Genomic DNA, 26,086 nt, shown 5'->3' on the forward strand with positions numbered 1-26,086 from the left:
GACCAACCAAATATGTAAATGAAGAATTCCTCCACAAACATACCCTAAATTCCTCAAAATTTCTACTTGGTAACTTGCCTTTTATAGCATGTGCATTTCCCAAGTCAACTGACTTAAATTAAGATTCTTGCAAGGAGCTTTTAGTTAGCTTGAAACAACAACAATTTACCCAATTGACAAAACAAAAGTACACAGTACTATATGCTAAGAATCAATCACTTCCAATTTATAACCAAGTCAACTCAATCCATTATTTTTAATTACAGGGAACATCTTGGACCAGAAAAGCAGACATCAGAAGTTACATAGGAGTATCAAAATAAGAAAGAAAATAGAATGTAGCTCATAGCATGCCATATTATGTAATTCATGTCTTAAGAACTTGTTCAAAATCTCATATAAAGATAAATGATTTCCTCATCTAAATAAAAGGAAGGTTTCATGGATGATGGATGTATGATGTATGAATCATGCCACTCCAGGATCTAAAGGTCAAACGTTATTGCCAACTTAAACAATAATATTATATAGCCAAACTAAGAAAATGATACAGATTCAAAAGAAGATCTGAAGTATATAATCTCACTTATCTCAGAAAAAGGCTATATTATTGGTAAACTCGACCAAGAACTTAGCTCAGATCATGTGAAAGACGCAGCAATGGTATAAGTTATGCTGGTTTTATGTACTAAAAACACTCAAAACCTTGCTATCTGTAAGACGCGGAAAAAGATTTGAGGCAAGAAACAGTTAACTCTATTTACCTCATCAAAACAAACTTACACGGAGAAACCACGGTAGCAAAAAAACTATTATCAGGCATGCTATCAACAAGTTACAAAATGGTTGTCCACGCCAGCGAGCTCTATCTCGGTCTGCTGAACCAGTAGCACTTGCAATAAATCTCGCTTCATTCCACTCTTCAATAAATCTATTGTCGCTGATACCAGTGACATTTTTTGCAATCTCCTGACAAATTTCACACAATCTGCACGATTTGGAATTTCAACTTTAACAAGCAGCAAAACAATATACATCCTGAATTCCAAGTTTTAATTATTCCCCTTTTTAGTCTTTACGTCTTCTCAGGGTGTTGGCATAGAAAATGATTGTACCAGAACAAAGCAGCTTTACGTTTACGCTAAGTTACCCTTATCAAGCAATTCAATCACTTTTAGAATTTCAATACTAGAGTTTTCTACAATTCAAGAGGGTTTCCAGGTTAAGCACATAATGCCATTCATTTAGATCACTAAGCAACAAGAGTTCCCTGCCCGGACATAACAAGCTCTTGATTTTACGAGCTGAAAATTTAAAAAGAAAAATCATCTTATCTGGCGTTTCTTGTGCAAGGAGTTGGGAATAATGTAATAATTATGTTGCTGGTCTGCCAGAGTGCAAACCATCTATATATGGCATGTAATTCAAAATATCATGTTATCCGGGAACTTTCATAGACAGTAAAGGATATCCTTTAGTTTTGGAAACCTAGGGGAGCCAAGCTTGGGGATATTGAAGCACACAAATTTATTCCCCGGGCTTTGATGGCGGTATTGTGGAGAGTGTGAAACCTACAGTTTCAAGGTTTGGAGAAACTACAGCAAGTTCTAATATTTCCTCATGTTCTGTTATTTGGCACAAACAAGTCATATCGACCGACCACCAGTATAGGACACAGGATAAATTTCGTTGAGAACAATTAAGTACAAATCTTTCTGCTCGTGAAACACATTAGAACTCTGTCTGCATAGGAATTTAGTTAATAAAAATGATCAATTATTAGACATTAGAACTATATGATAATGCAAAGGGCCCTAGATTGATTATGCATGTAGGTGCCGAGGTTCCTCATCACAACTTGAACGGAAAAAACACAGGTCAGTAAAAATCTTAAGTATAAACACAACTACAACAATTCAAGTGATTGTCAATGACTGAATTTAGCCCTCTAATACTATAGTTTAAAAGACTCTCCCAAAGCAATATATGCTTTTATCGCGTTGATGTTAGGGTCAGCTTGCGTGCACTTTGATTATTCCGCCAGGTACCTGCTACTTCCACCAGGGGCTAATTCCAATAAAGACAAAGCTTTAACTTGAAAATCTTCTACATCTTAGTTTTTAGACATATGACTCATAAGTACACAGTATATTAAACGCAAGAAAAAAAAGGTAGAACTGTAAACTTAACCTGGGGACATGATTAGATTAAAGAATACATATATGATCATCAGTCAAAAAACAAATGATAGTAAAGAATGATAAATAAACATGAATAATATGTAAATAAAGACGAGGAAAAAGTAAAGAATGATAAATAAACATGAATAATATGTAAATAAAGACGAGGAAAAAGGAAAAAGTTAAGATACCTATTTCCTTTAAGCTTAAACCAAGTTTCTGCACAATGAGAATGAACAAATCCAAGCTCTCCTTTACATCCACAACCAATCTCGATCAAATCCACCCATTTTTTTCCACTTTCAAATGTATCCAAATGACATATCCTACACACCTTCTCAAAATCACCATCCAAATTCTTCTCCAATTTTCCTTCCTCAACATCATACTTCACATCAATCACACTTGAAAAATTCTCTTGCTTCAAATCCTTCACTATCACCTCATTCCCACCAATCCCTGAATCCTCATTTTCAAGATTTTGATCCAATCTGATAGTGATTACTGTCTCCAGAGCTCTCTGATTCCGAGTATCGGTCTCCTTATCCATAACTTTTTTGTTATTTCTAGGAATCTCATGCAAAATACTCCAAGAAAATAGTTCCAATCAATCAAACAAAGAAAAGGGTCACTGAATCAACAACAAATTAACACGTGATTAGTTAAACTTTAAGGCATTTAGGGGCCAATTGGGAAGTGAGAAAATAAAGATAAGAAGGTAAAGATCCATACAAATAGTACAAAGAAGAGAATGACAGTTTTTTCTTTCTTTCTGGATTTATGAAATTAGTTTGCTATGAAAAGTTCAAGTTTCCTGTGTTGGTATGTCAACCGATTTGTATCATTGTATGTACTCTACTCCATATATATAGGTGGTAGTTGAATTGGTTTAACAGATTAGTAGACTTTTCAAGTCTTCACTTAATAAAAGCCAAGGGGGACACGTTTATTCTTTTTTACTACACTGCACCTGATTTATTGAAGATAAAGATATATACTTCTCCGATTTTCAAGTTTTCAAGTTAGACTGAGTAAAAATTTAAGAAAAATATTGAATTTTAAAATTTATGATCTAGCTATAAAAAGATGTCATTAAAAATATAATATTAAATATATAAAAGTAAATAGTGTCATATATGAAATAAAACCGAAGGAGTAAGAGAAAGAATGTAGGGATAATTTCAATAAATATGCCATCTAACATAAAATATTACATTCTTGTAGCCATATTTTTAGTTTATACCCTTGAGAGTCTTTCACGTTATACAACATTATACAAGAATATACAACGTTATAAGCTTACCGCAGATAATGTATCAACCTTGTATAAAAGTGTATAATAGTGTATAAGAGATATTTATACATACATTTACACTGTTGTATAAAATTATACAAACTTATATAAAAATTGATTTTGATCCTCTACGAATGCACCCAAGATCACGGTGAAAAATAGCTAAGAAACTTGTCATGGATACACCATAGCCATCTTTCTCCGCCATGAAAGCTCCATAAAAAAAAAAAAAAAAAAACTTTATCTAGAGCCTCTGTAGCATCCCCTTTGGGAGGATACGACTTACGAAACAAAAGCTAATTTCACACTTACAATGTTAGAAGAAATTTATGCCAAAAGATATCCACAAAAATAGTTAATAGCGGAAATAGGCCCATGCGAAAAAGGGTTGAAAGTGCGACATTTTTTTTTCCATTATACCCTCCGAAAAATTTCTTAGATGAAATACAATATCATAGTATCAATTTAAAATAGTAATGCCCTTCTGAAATAGCCAACACATTTAAGAAACTTCGTTTTGAAATTCTATTTTCAAATCAACACTACTGCGGGTCCATAAGATACACGAAACTTAAACTTGCGATTATCACAGAAACTAGTATCTTCCTTTGTATATAATTACAAGGCAAAAGGTAAACCGGTACATGGCATGACTTGGGTTGGAAGCACACCCTAAAATAGCAAAACGAGTCACCAAGTTCAAGTTACAAGCACATGGTCTTGTGTCCAACAAGCCTCCAAAATTTCATACATAAGTGTTACATATGGATCATGTACAAGTCCCCAAAATTTTACAAGACCTAGATGCATATGCAAATGTGATCTTCACTAAGGCTCCTAAAAAGTCTACTCCAAATGGCCATCTTCAAATCTCTTTCCGTACATTACCTACGATAGAAAACAATTATCGCTAAGCATAAAGCTTAGTGGTGTATAAACTTTGGGCTTGGAGCCATTCGATTCTCCAATTCCCTTGTCCGTCGTAGGTAGCTCAATAAGATAACAATAAATCAAGTAAACAAGTATATCAAAGTATCAAATATCAAAACCTTGAAGAGTTTCCAAATGTCGAAATCAATATTCGAAGGTTCAAGCATCAAGAAAGCTTATACTTCAATTCAAGAGAGTTTGTCAATTAACCAATTACGCCCAATATGTACGTCATACCATCACACCAAGCACAATCAATATCAAGATGGACCGAAGCTCCAAATCAAGAAAGGTCGTCACCCAATAATCAAGAGAATCAAGAGCCATGTTGAAAGTGGCTTTCCACTCGTACTCGAAAATGGATGAAAATCCATCATCAAGACGAAATGTAAATCCAAAGTTAAGATGGGCAAGATCCGAATCGAGAGGCATGCCGATATCGATGACACAGTCACCGCAACAAGAAGGACAAAGTCCCAATAAGAATGCAAAATAATCAACAATTCGTACAAGTGGGCGATTTAGCGAAAGTTTTGCAATACTTGAGATAATAACCATACAATGATATAAGATGAAGAGTAAGGAAACAACCCATCAAGATACTTCAAAAATTCCAGAAAATAAAGATATTCCAAGTTCAAGTTTATACACAAACCTTGGCATTTTACCACACAACAAGTTCTACCACAACTCGAGGAGTTCAAATCGTCTACGCCATAGACCAACCAAAGTCCACTTCGTCAAACAATTCCTCTTAGCTTGTACAAGAGCATATATACCTTAAATACACAATCAAATATCTACTTAAGTTCAATAGTTTCAGCACGTCGAAACTAAACATGAAATCAGTGAAAATCAGCCTAAACTATCAAAACGGGAATTCTGGACAGTACTTCTGTCTTGTACTATCGCTCAGTTTCAATGGGGTAAACGAAAAAAATAGACTTTGTGGCCTTAATGAAATTTGTAGATGTATGTCTTGGGGTTTCAGAGAAATTCGAATCACTCCTATAGCAGTTTTGTACAAAAAGATATGCTCAAAATACTAACAGCAGTACATGTAGGGTTTGCAAAACAGAAATCTAGGCAACACCTGCCCTATACTTCATCACCCCTTTTTGAGTAAATACAAGCAAAACTGGGTTTTATAACCTGAACGAAAGTTGTAGGGCTATGAAATAGTTTTCTAGAACATCTTGAATAATTTAAAACTAAGCCTTATACAAGGAATTATGCTTAAAAACACTAAAATTCAAGTATTTGCTAAAAAAAATTTTTGGGGTGTTACCTCTCCCCCTTAAGAAATTTAGTCCCGAAATTTACCTTATGCTAGTCTCGAAAAAATGGGGATATTGAATTAGCATTAATGATTTCTCCAAAAACGGGTTTGTAACTTACCTCAATCGTGTGGAGTTGCTTGGGGCTCAACCAAAGCAAGTCTTGATGATTGATTTAGAGGATGAATATTATGAGAGGAGAGAGGTTTTGGTGTCTTGTTTCCTTGGAGAAAACGAAATTGGAGGGGTGGTGGAGAGGATAAGAGCCAAAAGGGTATATACTTACTTAGTAAGATAAGGATGAAAAATAATAAAATAAAATAAAAAGGGGCTGCCCACTTTTATAAATATCTTATCCATTTAATAAATTTACTAAGATAATCATAGTAGGAGTAGTTTATATAACTACACCATAACACTTCAAACAAGTTTCAAATATCGTCAAGTTCAGTTCAAATAGTATACGTCTCATTCGGTGAAGTGCGAAGTAAAATATACCCTTACTATCAAGATATGATACATTGAAAATTCAAGTATTTGCTAAAAAAAATTTTGGGGTGTTACAACTCTCTATTCTCCCCCTTAAGAAATTTCGTCCCGAAATTTACCTTATGCTAGTCTCGAAAAAATGGGGATATTGAATTAGCATATCCTCTTCTCGCTCCCAAGTAGCCTCTTTGCCATAATGATTTCTCCAAAGGATTTTTATTAGTGGAAAAAAAAAATTGTCGCACTTTCAACCCTTTTTCGCATGGGCCTATTAACGCTATTAAATATTTTTGTGAATATTTTTTGGCATAAATTAGCTTTTGTTTATGTTAGCTACATTCAAGATTCAGTATTTATGTTAGCTACATTCAAGATTCAGTAATCACGTTATGTCACATCATGCGTATTAAGATACCGTGTGAGTTGTATGTTGGTACTTTAGTTAGCTGGCAGGCATTTGAGAAATGTCGTAAGGGTTTGAATTATGAAGGAAGTCCTGCCATAAATTTTGTAGATTCCAGAGTTAATAGCGATTCTTAACCACTAGTCATAAATCGAGGACAAATGTTTCATGATTCTCATTTATGTAGGTGCTACGCAGTTTCATGTTCCCTATGTACATGTTTCCATGTAATCACGTATTCAGTTCTCATGATCCATGACCATGTTCTCACATAAACATGTCAAGCTCTTATGTTTTATGTCATGTTTCTTTCATGTTCATGTATTCAAGCCATGTCCAGCCATATTCTTGACCATGACCCATCATTCGAGGACGAATGATCCCAAGGGGGAGATATTATAACACCTCGTGCATTCGGGCTAAGATTTGACTCATAAGACGGGGGTATAATGAACCCAATTTGAGTAGTGTATAAATGGTGTTTGAATATATATATTTGCCCAATCAAGACATGAGAAGAGTCCTTGAGCAAAGGAAAGTCGGAAGTTACCCTACGAGCGTGTTTAGTTCAAGTGAGTTTGCACCACGTCTCAATTAAAATGAGTATACGGAAATATCTGTAAGGAATTTGGGAAAAATTCCTTCTTGAAAGTTGTAGATCTTTGAAATACCTTTCCAACGGTATATTATGAAGGTCAAACTTAGTCACATCTGTACAAAAAGTTATGCCCGTTTTACTAAAATAGTGTTCTAAGCATTAAGAGCGATATACGGTGGAATATACGGTTATGTACATTAAAACACATTCATTTAAGTAATCGTGAAAATTATACGGGCCGTATATTCAGACCGTAAAATTGGCTCTAGAAAGCCCAAATCACTGGAACGGATTTACGGTGAGACATACAGTCATGTAAAACTTTTTTTGTCATGGGACGTAAAATTATGTTATGAGTAAAATGGGTCCGATTTTAAAGGTAATTATAAAACTTCGTTTTAAGGCTTTTTCACTTCATTCTTTACACCCCCAAGCCCTAGAACGACCTTCTATTCTCTCCCATCATCAAGAACACCAAGCCTACTCTAATCATTCCAAGTCAATTCTAATATATATCCTTGTAACCTAAACAAGAAATCATCATTCCTAAACTAGGGTTTTCAAGAAAACCCATCTCAAGGTTCAGGAATTCAAGATTTTGAAAATCTTCTTCCAAGTTAAAGTATTTAATTCAAGTTTGGAGCATTACTAGGTATGTAGAGTTACTATCTACGTGTGAGAACATCATTGTTCTTCCCCACGCCTCATAGTCCATAAATTATTATTCTTTACCATGTCAAAACTAGGTTTCTATACTATGCTCATGATAACCCTAGGCCCATGTCCATGATTATATCATGTATGAATTGTTATAATTCCATCATTGAGTTCTTAATATTTCTTTATGATTATTAAGAATCTGTCCGTAATCTATGAAAAACCCATATATCCCATTCCATGGGTTCATGCATGCTAATTTATGATATATTATGTTATTTTCAAGAAAATACTATACATGTTTTACAAGTTCATGCAAGCAAGTTATGATTCATGAAAACCATGTACAAGAAAGTTATGATTCATGAAAACCATGTATAAGTAAGTTACGATTCATGAAAACCATGTACAAGCAAGTTATGTTTCATGATATACCATGGGCAGCAAGTGCCACTATTTTACATGTTCATGTTTTTGGGAGTTGCTTTAATTACCGAGGAGGGCTTTCTTGATACCCATCATTCGAGTGACGAATGATCGAAACTACGTTTGACTCATAAGACCATAGGATGAGGATCGCTCCACCCATGCTTACCCTACGGACGATCTCTCATAATGACGGAAAAATCGGATCCTTTCATATTATTAAATCTCATGTTCCCGTTTTACTAAAATAGTATTCATATACGGACCGAGTTATACGGCCGTATATTCTCGTAAAATTGGCCTAGAAAGCCCAAATCACTGGACGCAAGCACTTTTCACTTCATTCATGGATCGGTTCAATTCTAATATATCCTTGTAATCTAAACAAGAAATCACTCCCCCACGTATAATAATTTTTCTTATATTATACTCATATGTATTCATGCTCATTGCTCATGTAAATTATTATTCTTTACGTTTCCCATGTCCATGATTATATCATGTATGAATTGTTATAATTCCATCATTGAGTTCTTAATATTTCTTTATCGTATATCATGTCCCATGTTATTTCTTCATGCATGCTTTTACATATTATGTTATTTTAAAAAAATACTATACATGTTTTACAAGTTCATGCAAGCAAGTTCATGAAAACCATGTACATGAAAAGTGATTCATGAAAACCATGACGAAAACCATGTCCCTTTTTTCATGATATACCATGGGGAAGTGCCACTATTTCACGATGTTTTGGGAGTTGCTTTAATTACCGATTTACGTGAGACGACACATCCTTTCATATTATTAAATCTCGTATTTCCCCGGGCAAGTGACCGAGTGTTCGCACGCAAGATGGATCGGTTACCTTCGTATCTTATATTATTGGTGAGCCCCATCTCATTCATGGGTTTAGTCAACTTTTGTTTTATGATTAGTTATGCATCTAAGGTATCTTTGGGCCTTGTCCCCCATCTCAGTATGTTTTATGATTAGTTATGCACTCATGATAGAGGTTTCATAGACTAGACAAGTCGGTTATGTTATGTCGACATTCGGAGTCGTATAGCCATTTTGGCTCATTCATGTTATTTCCGCACTTATGTTTAAACAAGTATTTTTATTAAGTATTATGACTTACTACGTTTTATAAAGGCTCATCATGCATTCACGTTATATTCCGCTCATGTTATGCCTCATGATGATTCAGCAAGCCATGTGGTTCACTCGGTCACATGCAGTAAGGCACCGAGTGCCGTGTTTCGCCCAGGCCATGGTTCGGGGCGTGACAGGTATAAACTGGGATATCCCAGCACCAATTTTTATACCATGTTTGGTAGAAGGTATAAATTTATAAATTTATTCCTTGTACCAAACAAAGTATAAAATGCATCCCATGGTATAAGCTGGGATATACCTTCTTATACCACTTATCCTGGGACTATTTTATACCATCTCCTTAAAGCAAACAAACACAAACACAATATTCATAAATCAAATTCTCTTGGTATTCCTAGAAAGTATTTTTATTTAAGAAAGAAAAGGACATATAGAAGGGATTGATTAGAGAGTAAAGTGCCGCAATTTGGTTATAAAGTCGAAAGGTGCTTCACAATTTCAAGTTACCCGTCTGAATAAATAAAAGCAAAATACATTTCCAAAACTAATTGAAAAATTCCACCACTTTTACAAGTTCAATAATACTTAGCAAACTAGTCCAAAAACATAAAATCATTGATAAATCAATCGTAATATTCCCTACCTAATTGGGTGGGTTCGAACAAATAGCAAAGTAAATAAGTAAAATATTCGGCGTTTACTCGAAGCCAATAAATACATGACATGTGTTTGCATATAGACTTTTAGTATAATATATATCTAAGGATATTATATACATTAGGGGTAAAAACTTACACTACTAGAAAAAGAGGTTTTTCCCACTGACGTAGAAAACATGATTTTCCCACCTCATTCCCACCGAACAATCTCACTGAAAATGCATGGTGGGAAACAGGTTCCCATTGAAACACTGGAAAACTTTTAAATTTTTCCGTGTGAAAATTCTACTATTTAGTTTTTTCCCACTGACATTCAGTGGGAAATAGGAATTGAAATTTTTTCAATGCAAAATAAGTGGGAAAATAATGATGTGGTAATTTGAGAAACAGACAAAAGATTATAATCCAACGATGAAACTACTAAGACTGAGTCTAAGTTCAAATTATTAATGAGGGACCAAGATCCTTCTCCAATGATAGGTGCAGAGGAACCATTAGCGGTGGAAATATACTTCTGTGACGAGGGATAAGGGATGATACTTGTATAGAATCAAATGTCATGTGATCCGTACCTTCGGAATCAATTATCCATGTACTATTAGAAACAAGTGCGGATGAATTTAAAGCGTCACCACTGTTACCTCTCATTGGCGCCAAGGTTGTGGATTGTCCAGCAACATCTTCCTGAGCATTTGTTTCTACAATTGCAGCAGTGGAGGTCTTGCTTGCATTTTTCCTTCCTGAATCACGATTGTGATCCCACCAGTCCGGGTATCCCACAAGTTCAAAGCAACGATCTTTTGTGTGCCTTGGTTGATCACAGTGAGTACACTTATAGGTGGACTTGTTGATACCCTTAGACTTAATTCGATCTGGTTGATTTTGATTTGATTTGTTTTTGCTCACCATGGCTGACGCTTCTGATTTTTCAAGTTCTCCATTCAGTGCTGCATGCCAGAAAGATTCACGACGAACCATTGAGCAAAGATTCTTCTAATTTTGGAATAGGATCCTTTCTCAGGATTTCACCACGAATCTATTCAAATTCACCATCTAAACCAGCAAGAAAGATGTGCACCCTTTGCCGTTGAATAGACTTGGGATAAGAAGTGACATCCTTCTCATTTTCCGTGATCACCTTATCACAATGACCCAACTCACTAAAAATTTCAATTAATTCGCCATAATAGAAAGAGAAATCTACCATTTTGTTTGGCAGAAAAGGCCTTTTGATTCAAAGTGAAGACTTGTAGTTCATCTGCTCCATCATAGAAGGCTGGAGACAGAGCTTTCCAAATATCTCGAGTAGTAGGTAGGCGGATATATCGCTTCATAATCTCTGGAGATATAGACATCAAAAACCACCTCTTAAACTTTTGATTGTTTGTGTACCACTTCTCATATCCTTCATCCTTTTCAGTAGGTGGTTTTGTATTCTCGCGAAGAAACGAGAGTTTTTCTTTTTCAGCAATGTGCATCTCTATGATTTGAGACTACATAGCATAATTTCTTTCATTCAGAATAATCCTATCGCATTGAAAGAGGAATTTTCAGATTGAATGATAATCAGAGCAGACTGGGAATCATCTGATTTGCCCATGGCGTTGATACCAAGTTCAAATCTTGAGCTGAATAATTCTTTTTGTAATCTGTTATTTCTCATAGAAGAATATGTACATCAATACATAGGTACTGGTAAGTAACATGATAAACGGAAAGAGCTAACTTCTAGCTATTTACCCTACAATCAAGGACTTAAAATAAGTTTCCCATTTTACAAAGATCACTGGAATCAAGTAAGTTTTCAGATTTACAAAGATTGCAGAATCAAGCCTAAAATAAAAAAATTATAGAATCAAGCCTAAAATATCTCTACAGTTTTTGCAAAGAATATTTGGTTATTTGAATGTAATGAAAGTGAAAACAAAATTTTAGGTGTTTTGCAGATTTCAAATATAACTTCAAGTTGTATTTGAAATTTTTATGATCAAACGCTGATTTTCAAATAAAGTGATTTTTTTTCCAAAAAAAGCGAAAAATTCTCATGGCCACTAAGGCTATGTCAATGTAGGCACATGTATTGCAAACAAAATAGAGGCTAGGATATTCCCTCACACCAACAGTTGATTGGTGAGCTCCGCATTTGCTTCCCATCGAGACTCCTTTTTGCTTTATTCAGTTATTTCTTTCTTTGTTTATTTAGATTAAGGACTAGCCAGGAAGTTCGTGTGCTGTAGTTGCTAGTTCTTTAGAGTTAGAGGCTTCATAAACATTAGAGTTGGGTAATGGTTTTCACTTGAATAGACACTAGACAAAAGTTTTCAGAATATTACTTGACAAAAGTTTCAGATGAGACATTATAATTTACTTTTTTGAAAAATGTTGGTTTGCGTGACATGCTAAAATTAGAACAAAATAGAATAATTCAGAAGGTTCACTTAGTTAAGTTAAGACGCCGAGTGATTCGTGCAGAAAACGGACAGTGACACAACTATAGATAACAATATTCTATTTCCAAATCAAACGACTATGCTTGAATAGGCAAATAGAGATAGTTGGCCGAAAAGTGAAGTGCTAAGCATAAGGGATACAATCGCTCACCACACATAAGGGAAAAATCTAATATATGCGTTTATACTAATATCACTTTATAAGGTAATGTAATTAATCCAAGTTAGGAACATGCATAAAAAGGTAGGTAAACAATGATTACATATTGAATGGAGCAGCATCAAACAAGAACTATATATACATATCTTGCTAATTGTGATGATCATCACCTAACAACAACATGGATCTGAAATTCGTTTCAATCTTTTTTTGCATGGCCCTGCTTCTTTCATCAAAGACCTTTGGTGACCATCTTACTAATCAAAGCGATCTAGATACTTATATAGCACAACTTGAGTTTCCTGATGATCTGCTTTTCTCTGATCCAAATGATTTATACACCTGGCATCAATCATTTTTGCCTACAACTTCCGCAAGTTCAGATCACTCGCCGCGCATTATACATTCTTACCGTCATGTGCTTAGCCGAGTTGCTGCTGTGTTGTCATCAGATGATGTGAAGATGAGGGAAAAGAAACCAGGATTTGTATCTGCGTGTACCCAAAGGGTACTGGAGTTGCATACCACACACACTCCAAGTTTCCTTGGGTTGCACCAGAATATTGGCTTGTGGAATGCTTCAAATTCTGGTAAAGGTGTGATTATTGGCTTATTAGATACTGGAATAACTCCACAACATCCTTCATTCAACGACAATGGAATGCCTCCTCCTCCTGCGAAATGGAAAGGCAAATGTGAGTTCAATTTCACAGCTTGTAACAACAAGCTTATTGGAGCAAGAAATTTTGCCTAATCGGCTACGTCACCATTGGATGGATGGACACGGAACACATACTTCAAGAACACCTGCTGGAAACTTTGTGGAAGGTGCCAATTTTCTTGGTAATGCTAATGGCACTGCTGTTGGCATTGCACCTCGTGCTCATGTAGCCATGTACAGAGTTTGTGCTTCAACTTGTAATGATTCCGATATCTTAGCTGGTATCGATGCTGACATTGAAGACGGTGTGGATGTGATGTCGATTTCCCTTGGATCACCAGTCGCTTTACCTTTATATAGTGATGCTTTAGCAATTGGCTCTTATAGTGCGAATGCCAAGGGGATTTTTGTAATTACATCGGCAGGAAATGCAGGACCATATAATGGTACTGTAACTAATGGCGCCCCATGTATTCTCACTGTTGCAGCTAGCACAACAGAGAGAAAGATAAGTGCAGTAGCAGTTCTGGGTAATGGAGCAAAATATGAGGGTGACTCAGCCTTTCAACCAACAAACTTTTCACAAAAATTACTACTTCTCGAAAATGGTGATGATTGTTTATTGTTGGATACAATTCAAGGGTAAAATAGTGTTATGTCATACTAGCGATTCCGGTATTTCTAGTGTTCAACTAGGACAACAAGTGAAAGATGCCGGTGGTTCCGCCATGATTCTCATGAACCACAAAGTTCCTGGCTATACAACATTTGTAGAAGTTCACGTCCTTCCGGCAACACATGTTACTTATGGTGATGGACAAAAGATCTTAAATTATATGAAATCAACTTCAGCCCCTGTTGCAACAATATCGTTCAAGGGAACGAGTATCGGAGACAACCACGCGCCAACAAGTGCTTACTTCTCTTCTAGGGGACCATTTAGCATAAGTAAAGGCATACTAAACCCTGACATTAGTGGCCCTGGAGTGAATATCCTTGCAGCGTGGAAACCAAAGATAAGATCTGCTGCATCGACATTCAACATTCTTTCTGGCACGTCGGTGTCTTGCCCTCACCTTGCAGGAGTAGCAGCCTTGTTAAGGAGTGCACATCCCGATTGGTCTCCCGCTGCAATTAAATCTGCAATCATGACCACTGCTGACTTGGTTAACCTTGGTAAAAATCTGATTCAGGATGAAACACTTAATCCTGCTGCTCCATTTTCTATTGGATAAGGGCACGTGAACCCATCAAGAGCAAATGATCCAGGACTCATTTATGACATTCAACCTGAAGATTATGTGTTGTACTTATGTGGCTTGAATTTCACGGATCAACAATTTAGTACCATTGTGAAAAGGAAGGTACATTGCACATCGAGCATACTGAACAAGAGTTGAACTATCCTTCATTTTCTATTCCTATTGAATCAGGCGCTCAAACTTATACAAGGACTGTAACTAATGTTGGTGAAACTAATTCAACTTACACAGTTAAAGTGTTTGGACTCTACGGTGTTGAGGTGACTGTTAATTCTACCACCTTGAAGTTTTCATCGTTGAATCAGAAGGCGTCTTATAATGTAACAGTTAAACCTTCAGCGCTAACAGGACATTCCCATGGATACATAACATGGTCTTCTGATAGGTACTCTGTTAGAACTCCAATAGAAATGTTCATTTCATAACATTAAAAGATGAAAGTGGATGTATGATAACTTATAAGAGATGACTTCTCCATTATTTGTAGACAAATTCCTATATGTTCTTATGTGATTCCTTTGGAAAGAGGTAAGGGTTTGTTATGAAAATTGATTGTCATTCAAAAAAATGGAAAAAAAATACTGGAGAAGTAATGAGTAATTAAACGACCATTGTTCTTATTTGCTATCAACTCCTCTCATATCCTATATTATTACGATTGAAAACGTTTGTACTTTTTTTTTTCTCTTTAGCATGATATTTTAATTCAATTGAACATTCCCCCGCAGACCATGTTATTTATACAAGGTAATGTAAGAATCATCCCTAGTTCCCTACTGCATCTCTTGAAAGATGAGAGAATGTACCTGTTTTGATTGAATTAGGTAGCAGCCTCGACTGCAGCTTTGTTTGTTTGAATCTATGTTTCTGTTTAGCAACTTGTTAATAAGCATTCATCAAAAAATACAATAGTGAATGATAATTTAGAAGAAAATTTTTAATTGAGTCTTGAATTCCAGTGGATTTGAATTGCCACCGACACAAAACTGCAGAAATTAATGGAAATTTCTGTTGTGTTAAGTTTGTGCTAAGTTGGCACTATGGCAAAAGGAGCTTAGAGGCTTGTGCTAAGTTGGTGAGATAGCACAAGCCTCAAGGAGTTCTGAAACCCGTGCTAACCTCGTTGAATCCTTGCAGTATTTCTTCTTCTTTATTTACTTAGTATATGATTGTGTGGTAATTAACAAGCATTTCAAATGAAGATGCATTAAAAGGTCCTTGGGGAAGGAAAACTCAAATGCCAACATTTACTGTGAACTAGGAAAAACTCTTCTTTCTAAAAACTCATGTTTTTTTTTTTTAGATTTTTCTTTTTATTACATAGGGGGCAGGGGAAAGGAAAATGGGGGAAGGGATTACAGCGTGAGGATTCGAATCCTCACCAATAAGGTGAAAGTTTAGATAGCCAACCAACTGAGCTACTAGATCCTTAAAACTTATTAAATGCTTCAACTAACTGGGGCTGGATTTGTTTAATAAAAATAGAGAAACTAAAACTTGAGGGTGGCAAGAAATAGAGTTGAAGGCACTTGTTACGGTTCACTTCTATGCGGGCGCGAAAGCTAATATCATAACTTGGCTCTTTGTTCATTTAACAAATTCGTTGCCTAATTAATTATGGTGATTAGGAAAACCGTTTGATTTAAGGTTGTTTTATGAAAACCTTTTAATATAGTACCAGAGAACGGGTAAGGATTCTGGTGATTTCCCGATGAAGGTGTTAGGCACCTCGGATGGAATCCGCACAATGCGGTTGACCTTCAGGTTTTAAAATTTGAGGCTATATATATATATATATATATATATATATATATATATATATATATATATATATATCAATCATATAACATTAAAAGTGGGAAGCTCCTACCTTGAAAGTTAGATTACAATTTTGCCCTCGCTATAAATCAAAATGTAATAAAATATCTAATTCATTAAATGTAAATAGTAATATTTCAATTACATGCAAGTTGAATTACACGTTCAGCTGCAGTAATGAATTTTCAACTGCATTGAATCAAATCCTAAATAAATTAATGTTCATTTTCAATAACAGATTTTCACGTTTTTGGTCTGATATTTGCTCCTTTGAGCTTCCACTAGCTATTAAAGTCATCCTTTCACAATCTTTTCATATTCTGTGTATTCTTTATAAAATTCATAATATATTGCCATTTCATTTCACTTCAAGAATACCTTCTTTGTGTCAAATAGTTGTCGATTGTTTAAATTATTTCTGCCACAAAAAAGTAGTGCTCTTTTTGCTTTTGCTACTCCTATTTGGCGGCAGTACCTACTATTGATAAAATGTAATTCTGTTGTTGTAAGGTCTTATTCGATAGATTTTCTATTAGAACAATAGTTCAAAAGTTAAGTGACGGTTTATGTACAAAAGGTAAATAAAATCTTAATGAAGATAAAAAGTTAAATTAGAAAAATATAAATGGATCCATTGAGATGCTCAGCTTTTAATTTCGTCGCAGATGATAACCTTTCAAAGTGTAATGAATTAGCAAATTATAATAGAAAAAAACGTTACTTATCATGTTACTAAATTGTAACCTTTTGTGTTATGAATTAGAAATTATAATGGGTAAAAAAAACGTTACTTTTCATATTAACCAGACAGAATTTGAGGAGTTACAAAATTAATAATATACCATGGTCTAAATTCATTTGATGTGAATATATGTAACTTTACGCATCCATTTTACGTTAATCAATGCTTCTTTTCATCTCTCATACTTTAAAGTTTAAATGTCATACTATAAATGAATGGAAAGAATAGTCCTACAAGCTAGGCCATAATAATATAATATCATAATGATGAGTCGGGTTAGTCACAATATCTACACACATTTCATTAATGGGAAAACTAGTATATATACACGAAACGTAACGATAGTTTTCCTTATTTACAAAACATAACGATATATTACAAAACATACACGTTTTTTTATTTTTTTTTCCAGAAAATATATATATTTTTTATAAAAAAATATTTTTATATATATTTTTTTAAATATTAATTTTTTTTTTTTTTTTTTTTGCTCAATGGCTTAAAAAAATTACCTCATATTTACGTGTATGAAAGTTGTATGAAATGTGTGTATGTGTGAGCAAAATTTTTAATATAATTTTCATATACAAAATTTTGAGCGAAAACTTTATTATTGTATGAAAATTGTTACAATGTTGTTGTAGTTGTATTAATTTTCCCGTAAACCTAATATGAAATTTATATACAAACAATGTGAATGAAATTCTAAGTCTTGAGGAAGATATACACATTTCATAGCATAAAATTTTAAGCATAATGTTTAAGCCTTGATCAAGATATACACATTTCATACACAAAAATTTGCATTTTAAGTCTTGAATGTTGTATCAAAGTTATATACAATGTTGTTGTAGTTGTATTAATTTTACGAAATCTAACATGAACTTTATACATGAAAATGTGACTTTTAAGACAAGCAAGATACAAATTTCATATTGTTTTCATACACACAATTTTGTTTTTTAAGCCTTGAACAGATATACACATTTCATACATTTTTCATACACTAAATTTTGAGCAAACTTTTTAAGTCTTGAGCGAGATATACACATGTTTTTGAGCAAAAAAAAAAAAAAAAATTTAAAAAAAATATTTTTTTAAAAAATAATTTTTTTTTTTTTTAAAAAATGATTTTTAAAAAATAAAAAATAATTTAAAAATATATATATTTTTTAAAATATAAAGCATGTTTTGTATAGGATTTGTAATGTTATGTTTTGTAAATATAAAACTCTCTTTCTATTATTTGTCAAAGACCCTCTATTCATGTCCATTTACAAGTTCAAATAATAATAGCAAACAAATTGAGTTGCCAGCAGCAGCATAGAAAGAGGGAGATTTGTTACTAAGAAAAGATTTCTCCAACTGTCCAACAGCTATGAGCTGTGTGTTCTTTTGGATAATATTCATCTCTCTATTATTTGTTCTATCATGTCTTATGCTTAGGCTGTTTAGAATTTCCTTTCTTGAAATAGTTTTCTAAAATTTGGTATCATATAGCTTGGTTTCCAATTTATATCCAAGTTAGTTTAATATCTATCATGCCTTGTATTCCAATTTGAAAATTTTCATTACCCCTTGTAATGATACATATTTTCCATTTAATTATTTTCCGCGTGTATTTTATCCCCATTTTCATGTTATACATTATACATATGATTTAATAATTTTTATGCCCTTTTAAAATAGTTATATTCATTGAGATGGTACACACGTGCAAACACCTATCCGGGGACTAGTTTGCTTAAAAATGGTTTAAAGGGGAACATATGTATAAAGCTTGAAGAAGCTTATGCATGACTAATTAAAAGAGGGTGCATAGAAAATTAACTTTAAGGATGGTTTATTTTTAAAATCATTTTTGGCGTCTTAATTGCATTATTAATTCAACAAGTGAATTAACTCATAATTAGGCTAATTATGAAGGATTAAATCACTTTAAAATGTGTCTGGTTTATTAAAACTTAAAATTATAAATATAACTCAACTTTTTAATTCCGTTAATGAACTCGCTTGCTTTCAACTCAAAAATATAAAAGATCTCTAAGTTATTTCAGCAACAAGTGTTTTTTATCTTAAAAAAGTTCTCACAAATTCTTTGCCTCATAATTAACTTCAAAACATGGGTACTCATTATTTTTTGAAGGGTGGCTCAACTTTTTAAAACAGACCACATGTCGTTTGCAATTTTCCCCCAAAATCATTCTTCTTTTTCTGGTTCAAATTCCTTTTAGAAATGTTGCAACAATTTTTGTGTTTGGACACATTGGCAGATCGGATTCCTTCCCTTGTTTGTACTCAAAATCATTTGAAATAAATACTTTGCACCACAAATTAATATTCAAAAATCATTGTAACGATTCTATTTATTCCTCTTATTGGAATTCATCCGGGCTTCAAAAGAAGAGCAAAAACAAGTAAAGAGTTAGAGAATTATACAAGGGAAAAGTCACACAAATACAACTTTTTAAAATGGTAATTAAAAAGATTACAACTACTTTTTAAAAATTACATAATTGCTAAGGTTATTGAATTTTTTTTATCAACGAAGGGGGAGGGAGGAGGGAGGAGGGATTAATAATATGAATTAGTTAGAAAAACAATACTTTAATTAATTAGTAGAAGATTACCCTTAATGACACTGGAGAAGTTTCAGTCATGTGGACTTAATTAACCAAGCCATGTGATGGAGAACTTCCCAAAAAAAAATCAAGATATGTATACTGTCTTGGCTCTACTTATATACATTTGATTATATTAACTGAGTTTACCAGCAAGAGAAAAATTTATGATCTCTGGAGACGAAATGAAAATGATAAGTTATTAAACTAGTACTATATATTAGTACATAAAATAATATCATGATCTACTATATATATGATATTTGTTATTAAATGCCACCATTTATTCCTTTATTTTTCTTGTAAAATAAATTCTCTTGATGAAGTCAATGTCTAAGGTCATATCTCAAACATACTTTAAACAAAAATGTTTCCCTTTCTTTAAAAAATCATGTCTTAAATTATTTTTCTAATGTTTTGTAGAATATAAAGGTTAGTAGAATGTGAAAGTGGTGAGAAGTGAAGGGTGAAGTATGAAAATTAGTTCTCAAACAATAGTACAAATTTAGATCTCTAAACATAGTCAATAAGGGAAAGTTAAGTAAAATAAACACTTAATGGAAGCTTTCTTGAGAGATCAGTGCCAAATGCAAACTGGACAAATAAAATAAAATGGAGGGAGAATTTGAAGTTTATGGTTCTGAAGTTTATTATATGTATGTATTCAGTAAATTTTTAAAAAGATATAAAATTTGGACTAAAATTACTGAGTTTTCCATGGTAGCTCCGCCCTAGCTTAGCCCTCATAATTAACTATTTCAGTAAATACTTGATTAATCAATGATAAGGATAAGATTTAAAAAAAAATCATTTATTCTCTCTTGATTTGCTAAATTTAACAAAGGTAAAAAAACAATTTTAGTATACTGAACAAGTAAATAATACTATTTCTCTTTTTATTATTTAAATATTAAAAGGTGATAATAATTGAGAGCCTTACTTGTTTTAAGTCTTTAAAAGACCTTGACTGTGTAAAAAGAAGTTCCACTAATAGTGAATATACTAGTTAATACCATTGCCAATACATTTATCTTTGTTTCATACTGAATTTCTTACAAAGATAATATTAACATAGAAACCGAACACCTGGCTATTAATGCGAAATTTAAAGTTAAGATATTTGTTTATAGTACGTAATACAGTAAACTAAACGGCCCTACTTATCCCAAATACTCGCATTCTAGAGAAATGCAATCCTTTTTTGCTCCTCCTTTTTCTTTATGAAGTGCTCATGCTATAATAGGATTAATTAGCACCATAGAAATGACCTCTTTCAAGTTATTTTTGGAACAAGTGTAAGCATCTCCATCTTTATACAGGAATTCCGCTCCCCTTGTAAGGTTGATCACAGACATGAGCAGAACTTTTGGTACGACGGCTGTAGATTTGAGGTATTCTTGATTTAAATCCTTCCAACAATTCTCTATTATTTTCCTCATCTCCGCTTGTGCTTCTTCTTTTGTGACTCCATATTCATTCATGTAACATTCAATACCAGAAGCTGTATCTCCTCTTTCCAATTCTATCTGCATCCCACAATATAAATAAGCAAACAACAGATTACGTCATATGAAATGGTACTGTATAAGATACGTCCTAATAAGTAATAAGGGCAGAGTTAGGGAGCGGTCACGTACTGTATAAGATACGTCCTATATATGTGCGTGTATATATATATATATATATATATATATCAACTATAAAACTTTTTTAATACAACTTGTAAGTTTCTCATCCTAGTTATTAAAACTGGTTAATTTCACTGATATTATAGAAATGTTTACATAATTTTTGGTGTAGATAAATTGACTCCAAGTTTTGTGTGTCATATTTATACCTCATGTGATGCTAGATCATTGAGTAATCTTAAAATGATACAGGAAGCAACAAGTATTGGAGGTCCCGTAGCTATCCAATCAAATGCATCCTTAGTTGCTACTTCTCCCATGCCTAACCAAAAAGTAGTTGCAAGCAATTGGTAAGAACATGATGCAGTTCCGTTCTTCACATACTGCTCCACTGTTGGCACTTTCTTCCCATGATACCATTTTGCCTCTTGGAAAAAAGCCCTCAGCACCTTTTTCATCTGAAACATCAAAAAAAAAAAAAAAAAAAAAAAAAACTACTAGTAAATTCTCCTAAAAAGCTTATTAATCTAATTAATCAAAGGGAATACACTGGGTATGTTGTTGTTATTGTTGATTAATCAGTTATAATATTGACTTGAGATGAGCATCAATGAAGCGACATGAATAATATGTATTTAAATAGTCGATCTCAACTTGTTTGGAATTAATGCGTAATGAACTTAAGCTACGGTGGGGTATTTTAATTTAATAACAGATAACAAAAAGTTCGTAGCTAATTCTTTTTTTTTTTTTGTTATTAATGATTGGTTTTGATCAGTTAAGTAATTGTTTACTACTTTATTACGAGTTTAAGTTATGATTGTACACACCTTAAGGAGTTTTTAATTTATACTACCAGGTTATCAATAAGCTTCCATATATGAGATTAGTAATATTGAACATAAGATAGGTTACCTGATATAAAAAATAAAAGTGACTTAATGGTGTTCAAATTACATATATTGAGAATGTATATAAGTATTAATCTTTTACTACCTCAGCTATGGAATAGTCGACCAAAACTGACTTGTTTTCGTTTGCCAGCTCTTTCTCTATTTCATTGTAAACATCTAAAAGAGCACGGTAAATAATCTTCATATATGGTGGTAACTGTTGTGAAGCATCAATGTTCCACCTGCATAAATGACAAACATCAAATTCGATCAGTTAACCTATTTTCTCGTGTAAAATATCATTAATAAAATGCTTATTAATTCTTTAAAATTCTGAAATATAAAATTTTTGTAAGCTATCAATAAGGTGACAAAAGAAAATTACCGTTCGATTGCCTCTGTGAGGAAAGTAAGTTCCTCTACTGTCCCATAGGTATCATAAGTGTCATCCATAATAGAACAAAAGCATGCAACTTTTGTTAATAGTTTCCTGGCAACGTTATACTGGGGCTCAAAGTAGACACCTAAACTTAAAAAGTATAACTCAACCACTCTGTCTCTTGCATAAGGTAATCTCTTCACGATTTCCAATTCTTTCCACCACCTAAAATGTCAAATTGGAACAACACATATTTGTTGCTTTAGTAGGCGTTTGGACAATATTTGGTTGAAATTGAAAATGGAGGATATATACTTAAATTCGTAGTTGTATATATATTTGAAAGTAAAATTTATTGAAGTGTGTGATCATCTCTTCTAAATGTGCCGCGGGCCTGATTCTTTTTTCATGCACGGGCCAATTATTTGAAAAATTCTTTTTAATAATGGGTGGCGATATTAAACTCATGATCTTTTCTTATTTTGTAAAACAAATGAAGTGTGTGACTCTAGCAGATCTAAAAGTTTAAGCTATTAGAGAAAGGCAGAAAGCACACTTATCTATTTAACATATAATCAATAAAAATTATGGCTGGAAATGAATTTTACCTGGAAAATGTTGAAGATTAATGATTACGAGTAAAAAATATTAGTTTACTTGAAATAGTTCTCAGACAACTTTTTGAGTATTTTAACAGGACTTCGAAACTAAACTTCGGCGGTGTTGTAAGGTTAATTGTATATAGGTGAATGTCTAGCTTGCCAATTACCTTGTGATATCACAGAGCTCCTTTTTATGCAATCTTTGCAGTATGTTGAAGTCCAATTTAGCAAAGTTCAGCAATACTTCATTGCATGATTCATTTTCTTGGTAAAATGATATGTATTTCCTCGTTTCTACCCTCACTATACCATCTCTGATTGAAAACTTCAATGCACTTCTGACTTGTTGTGCAAGGGAGTTACTCAATTTTGGCAAAATTAGTTTCAATTGGGTGGTGGTGAAATTCACTGCTTCATCCAGAATTTGTTCACCATGTACTCTGAATTGGGCTGCCTCATACAAGCTCAACATCCTTGCATGTCGCTAATCAATGCTTCGTTGAATTTTCCTTGATCATCAGTGAACTTCCTAAAAGCATCTGTTTCAAAATATTATCCAAAAATCCTTTAATTAGAATTGTGCATGCAATATCGATCTATCGTCACAATTCTATTTTATTTGTAACCATGTTTGAATTGGGAATTATGGTGGGTTTTTTAGGCTTTACATCGTGCTGAAAATATAATAATATATACATGATAGGGGTCAAGCCAAACAATTTTTTTTTTTTTGCGCGGAATGCCCTTCAAAAGGACTGGTCTTTAATTTTTGCCCCTCAAATTGGTGTCTTTAATTTTTGGCTTTCGCTAAAAGCCCCTTGGTTCCAGGTTCGAACCCCTGCTCAGTCAAAAATTTTTTTTAAAAAAAATTGCAAGGCATAAGTTGGGTTTCAAACTATGCCTTAAGGCAAAAAAAAAAAAATATTACTTTGCTGGAATTTCGCAAACCTGCCTTGAGACCTAATTTTGAGTAAAAGTTTGCCTTAAAGCATAAGTTGGGGTCCAACTTATAGCCCAACCTATGCCTTGCGATTTTTTTTTATTTTAATGAGCTTGGATTCGAACCCAAGACCTCAGGGTATTAAACAAAGTGTAAAAATTAAAGACCACCAATTTGAGGGACAAAAATTAAAGACCACCCCCAGCGAAGGACATTCCTGCAAATTCCCCGCATCAAGCCCACAACCTTGGTGATGGCTTAGTAAAAAAAATTACACATATTAAAAAAAAAATAAAAAAAATCAGCCATTCCAAGAATACTTACCACATGAGACATAATGACCTTGTTGTCTAAGTAATCGAAAGCTTAGAGCAATAGCATGAAGGTTAGTGTCATCAACTTCACCAACCCATTCTTCATAACGGGAAAAGAGGTAACGCAGTGACTCCTCAATTTCACGTTCAAAATGATAAGACACTCCAAGACATTGGATTGTGTTGATCAGATCAAGCTTTTGTAAAGATTTTGAAGGAGCCTTCACTAACATCTTTCTCACTTGTTCTTTTAGGTCTTCATGTCGCTTCTCTTCCTGAGAATTGGGTCCCTACACGAGTACATTTCAGAATATGTTACTATATAATATACACTAAAGTATTATTTAAAAAATTAAATTATTTTATTCTATGATCTAATGGTATAAAAGAAGATAGTTACCGGGAGATCAGCATAAGCAAGAAAATAGTCTCCCCAAACAGTAGAATGATGATTGCCAGAGCGACGTGTAATAACGTCAGTCGTCACAACGGTTTCTGTGCACAACTCCATTTTTTAGCTGAATTCTCCTATTGAAGGAGTAATAAAAGGTGTTTGGTAAAGGAAATGAACTAAAAATAGAACAAACACGAGTTAGTGCGATAATGAATTGAAACAACGAACTTAATTATAGTCAACATGTAACCCTCAAAAGCTCCATCAACTCTTTTTAGATGATCTAGAAATCGCATGAAGATAGACTCACCCTCTGTATTCTTCTCCTACTTAAATAATAGTAAATAAAATTTTTTCAGCGACATAACTCCATTCGTGACGTGCGCCTAACTCACATATAATGAGTTGTGTCTTTACCACCAGACCAAAGTCCTCAAAGGCAAAAGTATCATTAACTCACTATTACTATAGGATTATCCCCACTACGTAGCTACAATAGGATTTTCCCCTATATATATTTTTCTCTATATGGATATTTGAATGTTTTCCATGTATATACTTACTAGATAATAACTCTTTATGAACAAAGGTATATAATAAGCTACTTCTATACAAAATTACACTGCTATATGAATTGATCTCAATAAAAGAAAATCGAACATACCTTAAATTGATCTTGACTCTACCGCCAAGTTGCAAAGTTTTCTTAAACTTACCAATATACTTAAGCATGACTCTAATCCTATTTATAATGCCGTAGAACGTATGGAAGTGGTGATGATTAGAGGTTAACCGCCCCCTTTGTTGATGGTACCTTGGATCATGTCCCACATTAATCGCAGGCTGTCTGAAGTTACCAACTTTTTAAGCCGTATATAGGATTAAAAGGAACAACTAATTTTTTTTTCGTCGAATCTAATGTCTTTTCGTTACTGTCACTGTGGATAAGTAGTTGAGGGATGATTTTCCTAAGAACGATAGCATACCTTACTTCCCAATATATTCAAATATTTCAGTTTTAACCTTTTCAGATATACACAAATTTGGAATATAACTTGAATTACAACAATATCGATCTCGAAATCCATCCTATGTATGAGTCGCATTTTTATTTCCCAGATATGGGAGACCATCTTGGGAATGATGGAGAAGACCCATTGAGATGAACCTATTATTGGTTGAAAGTCTCT

At 33.5% G+C, this 26,086-nt stretch overlaps 1 protein-coding gene and 2 pseudogenes across 1 annotated transcript; 1 reads left to right on the forward strand and 2 right to left on the reverse strand.

The window, feature by feature from the left end:
• Positions 1-339: 339 nt before the first annotated feature.
• Positions 340-4,615, reverse strand: LOC132043831 (uncharacterized). The gene is made up of 2 exons (XM_059434298.1): positions 2,372-4,615; positions 340-988 (listed from the first exon to the last, which is right to left on the reverse strand). The coding sequence occupies exons 1-2, from the start codon at positions 2,728-2,730 to the stop codon at positions 769-771; spliced, it is 579 nt and encodes a 192-aa protein (XP_059290281.1). The 5' UTR covers positions 2,731-4,615; the 3' UTR covers positions 340-768.
• Positions 4,616-12,856: 8,241 nt separating this feature from the next.
• On the forward strand, positions 12,857-14,990 carry LOC132047716 (subtilisin-like protease 4; annotated as a pseudogene).
• A 5,985-nt stretch (positions 14,991-20,975) lies between these two features.
• LOC132048163 (terpene synthase 17-like) lies at positions 20,976-25,013 on the reverse strand (annotated as a pseudogene).
• Between the last annotated feature and the right edge of the window lie 1,073 nt (positions 25,014-26,086).

Source organism: Lycium ferocissimum, chromosome 2 (genome assembly GCF_029784015.1).
Source record: "Lycium ferocissimum isolate CSIRO_LF1 chromosome 2, AGI_CSIRO_Lferr_CH_V1, whole genome shotgun sequence".
In the NCBI taxonomy this organism is placed as follows: Eukaryota; Viridiplantae; Streptophyta; class Magnoliopsida; order Solanales; family Solanaceae; genus Lycium; species Lycium ferocissimum.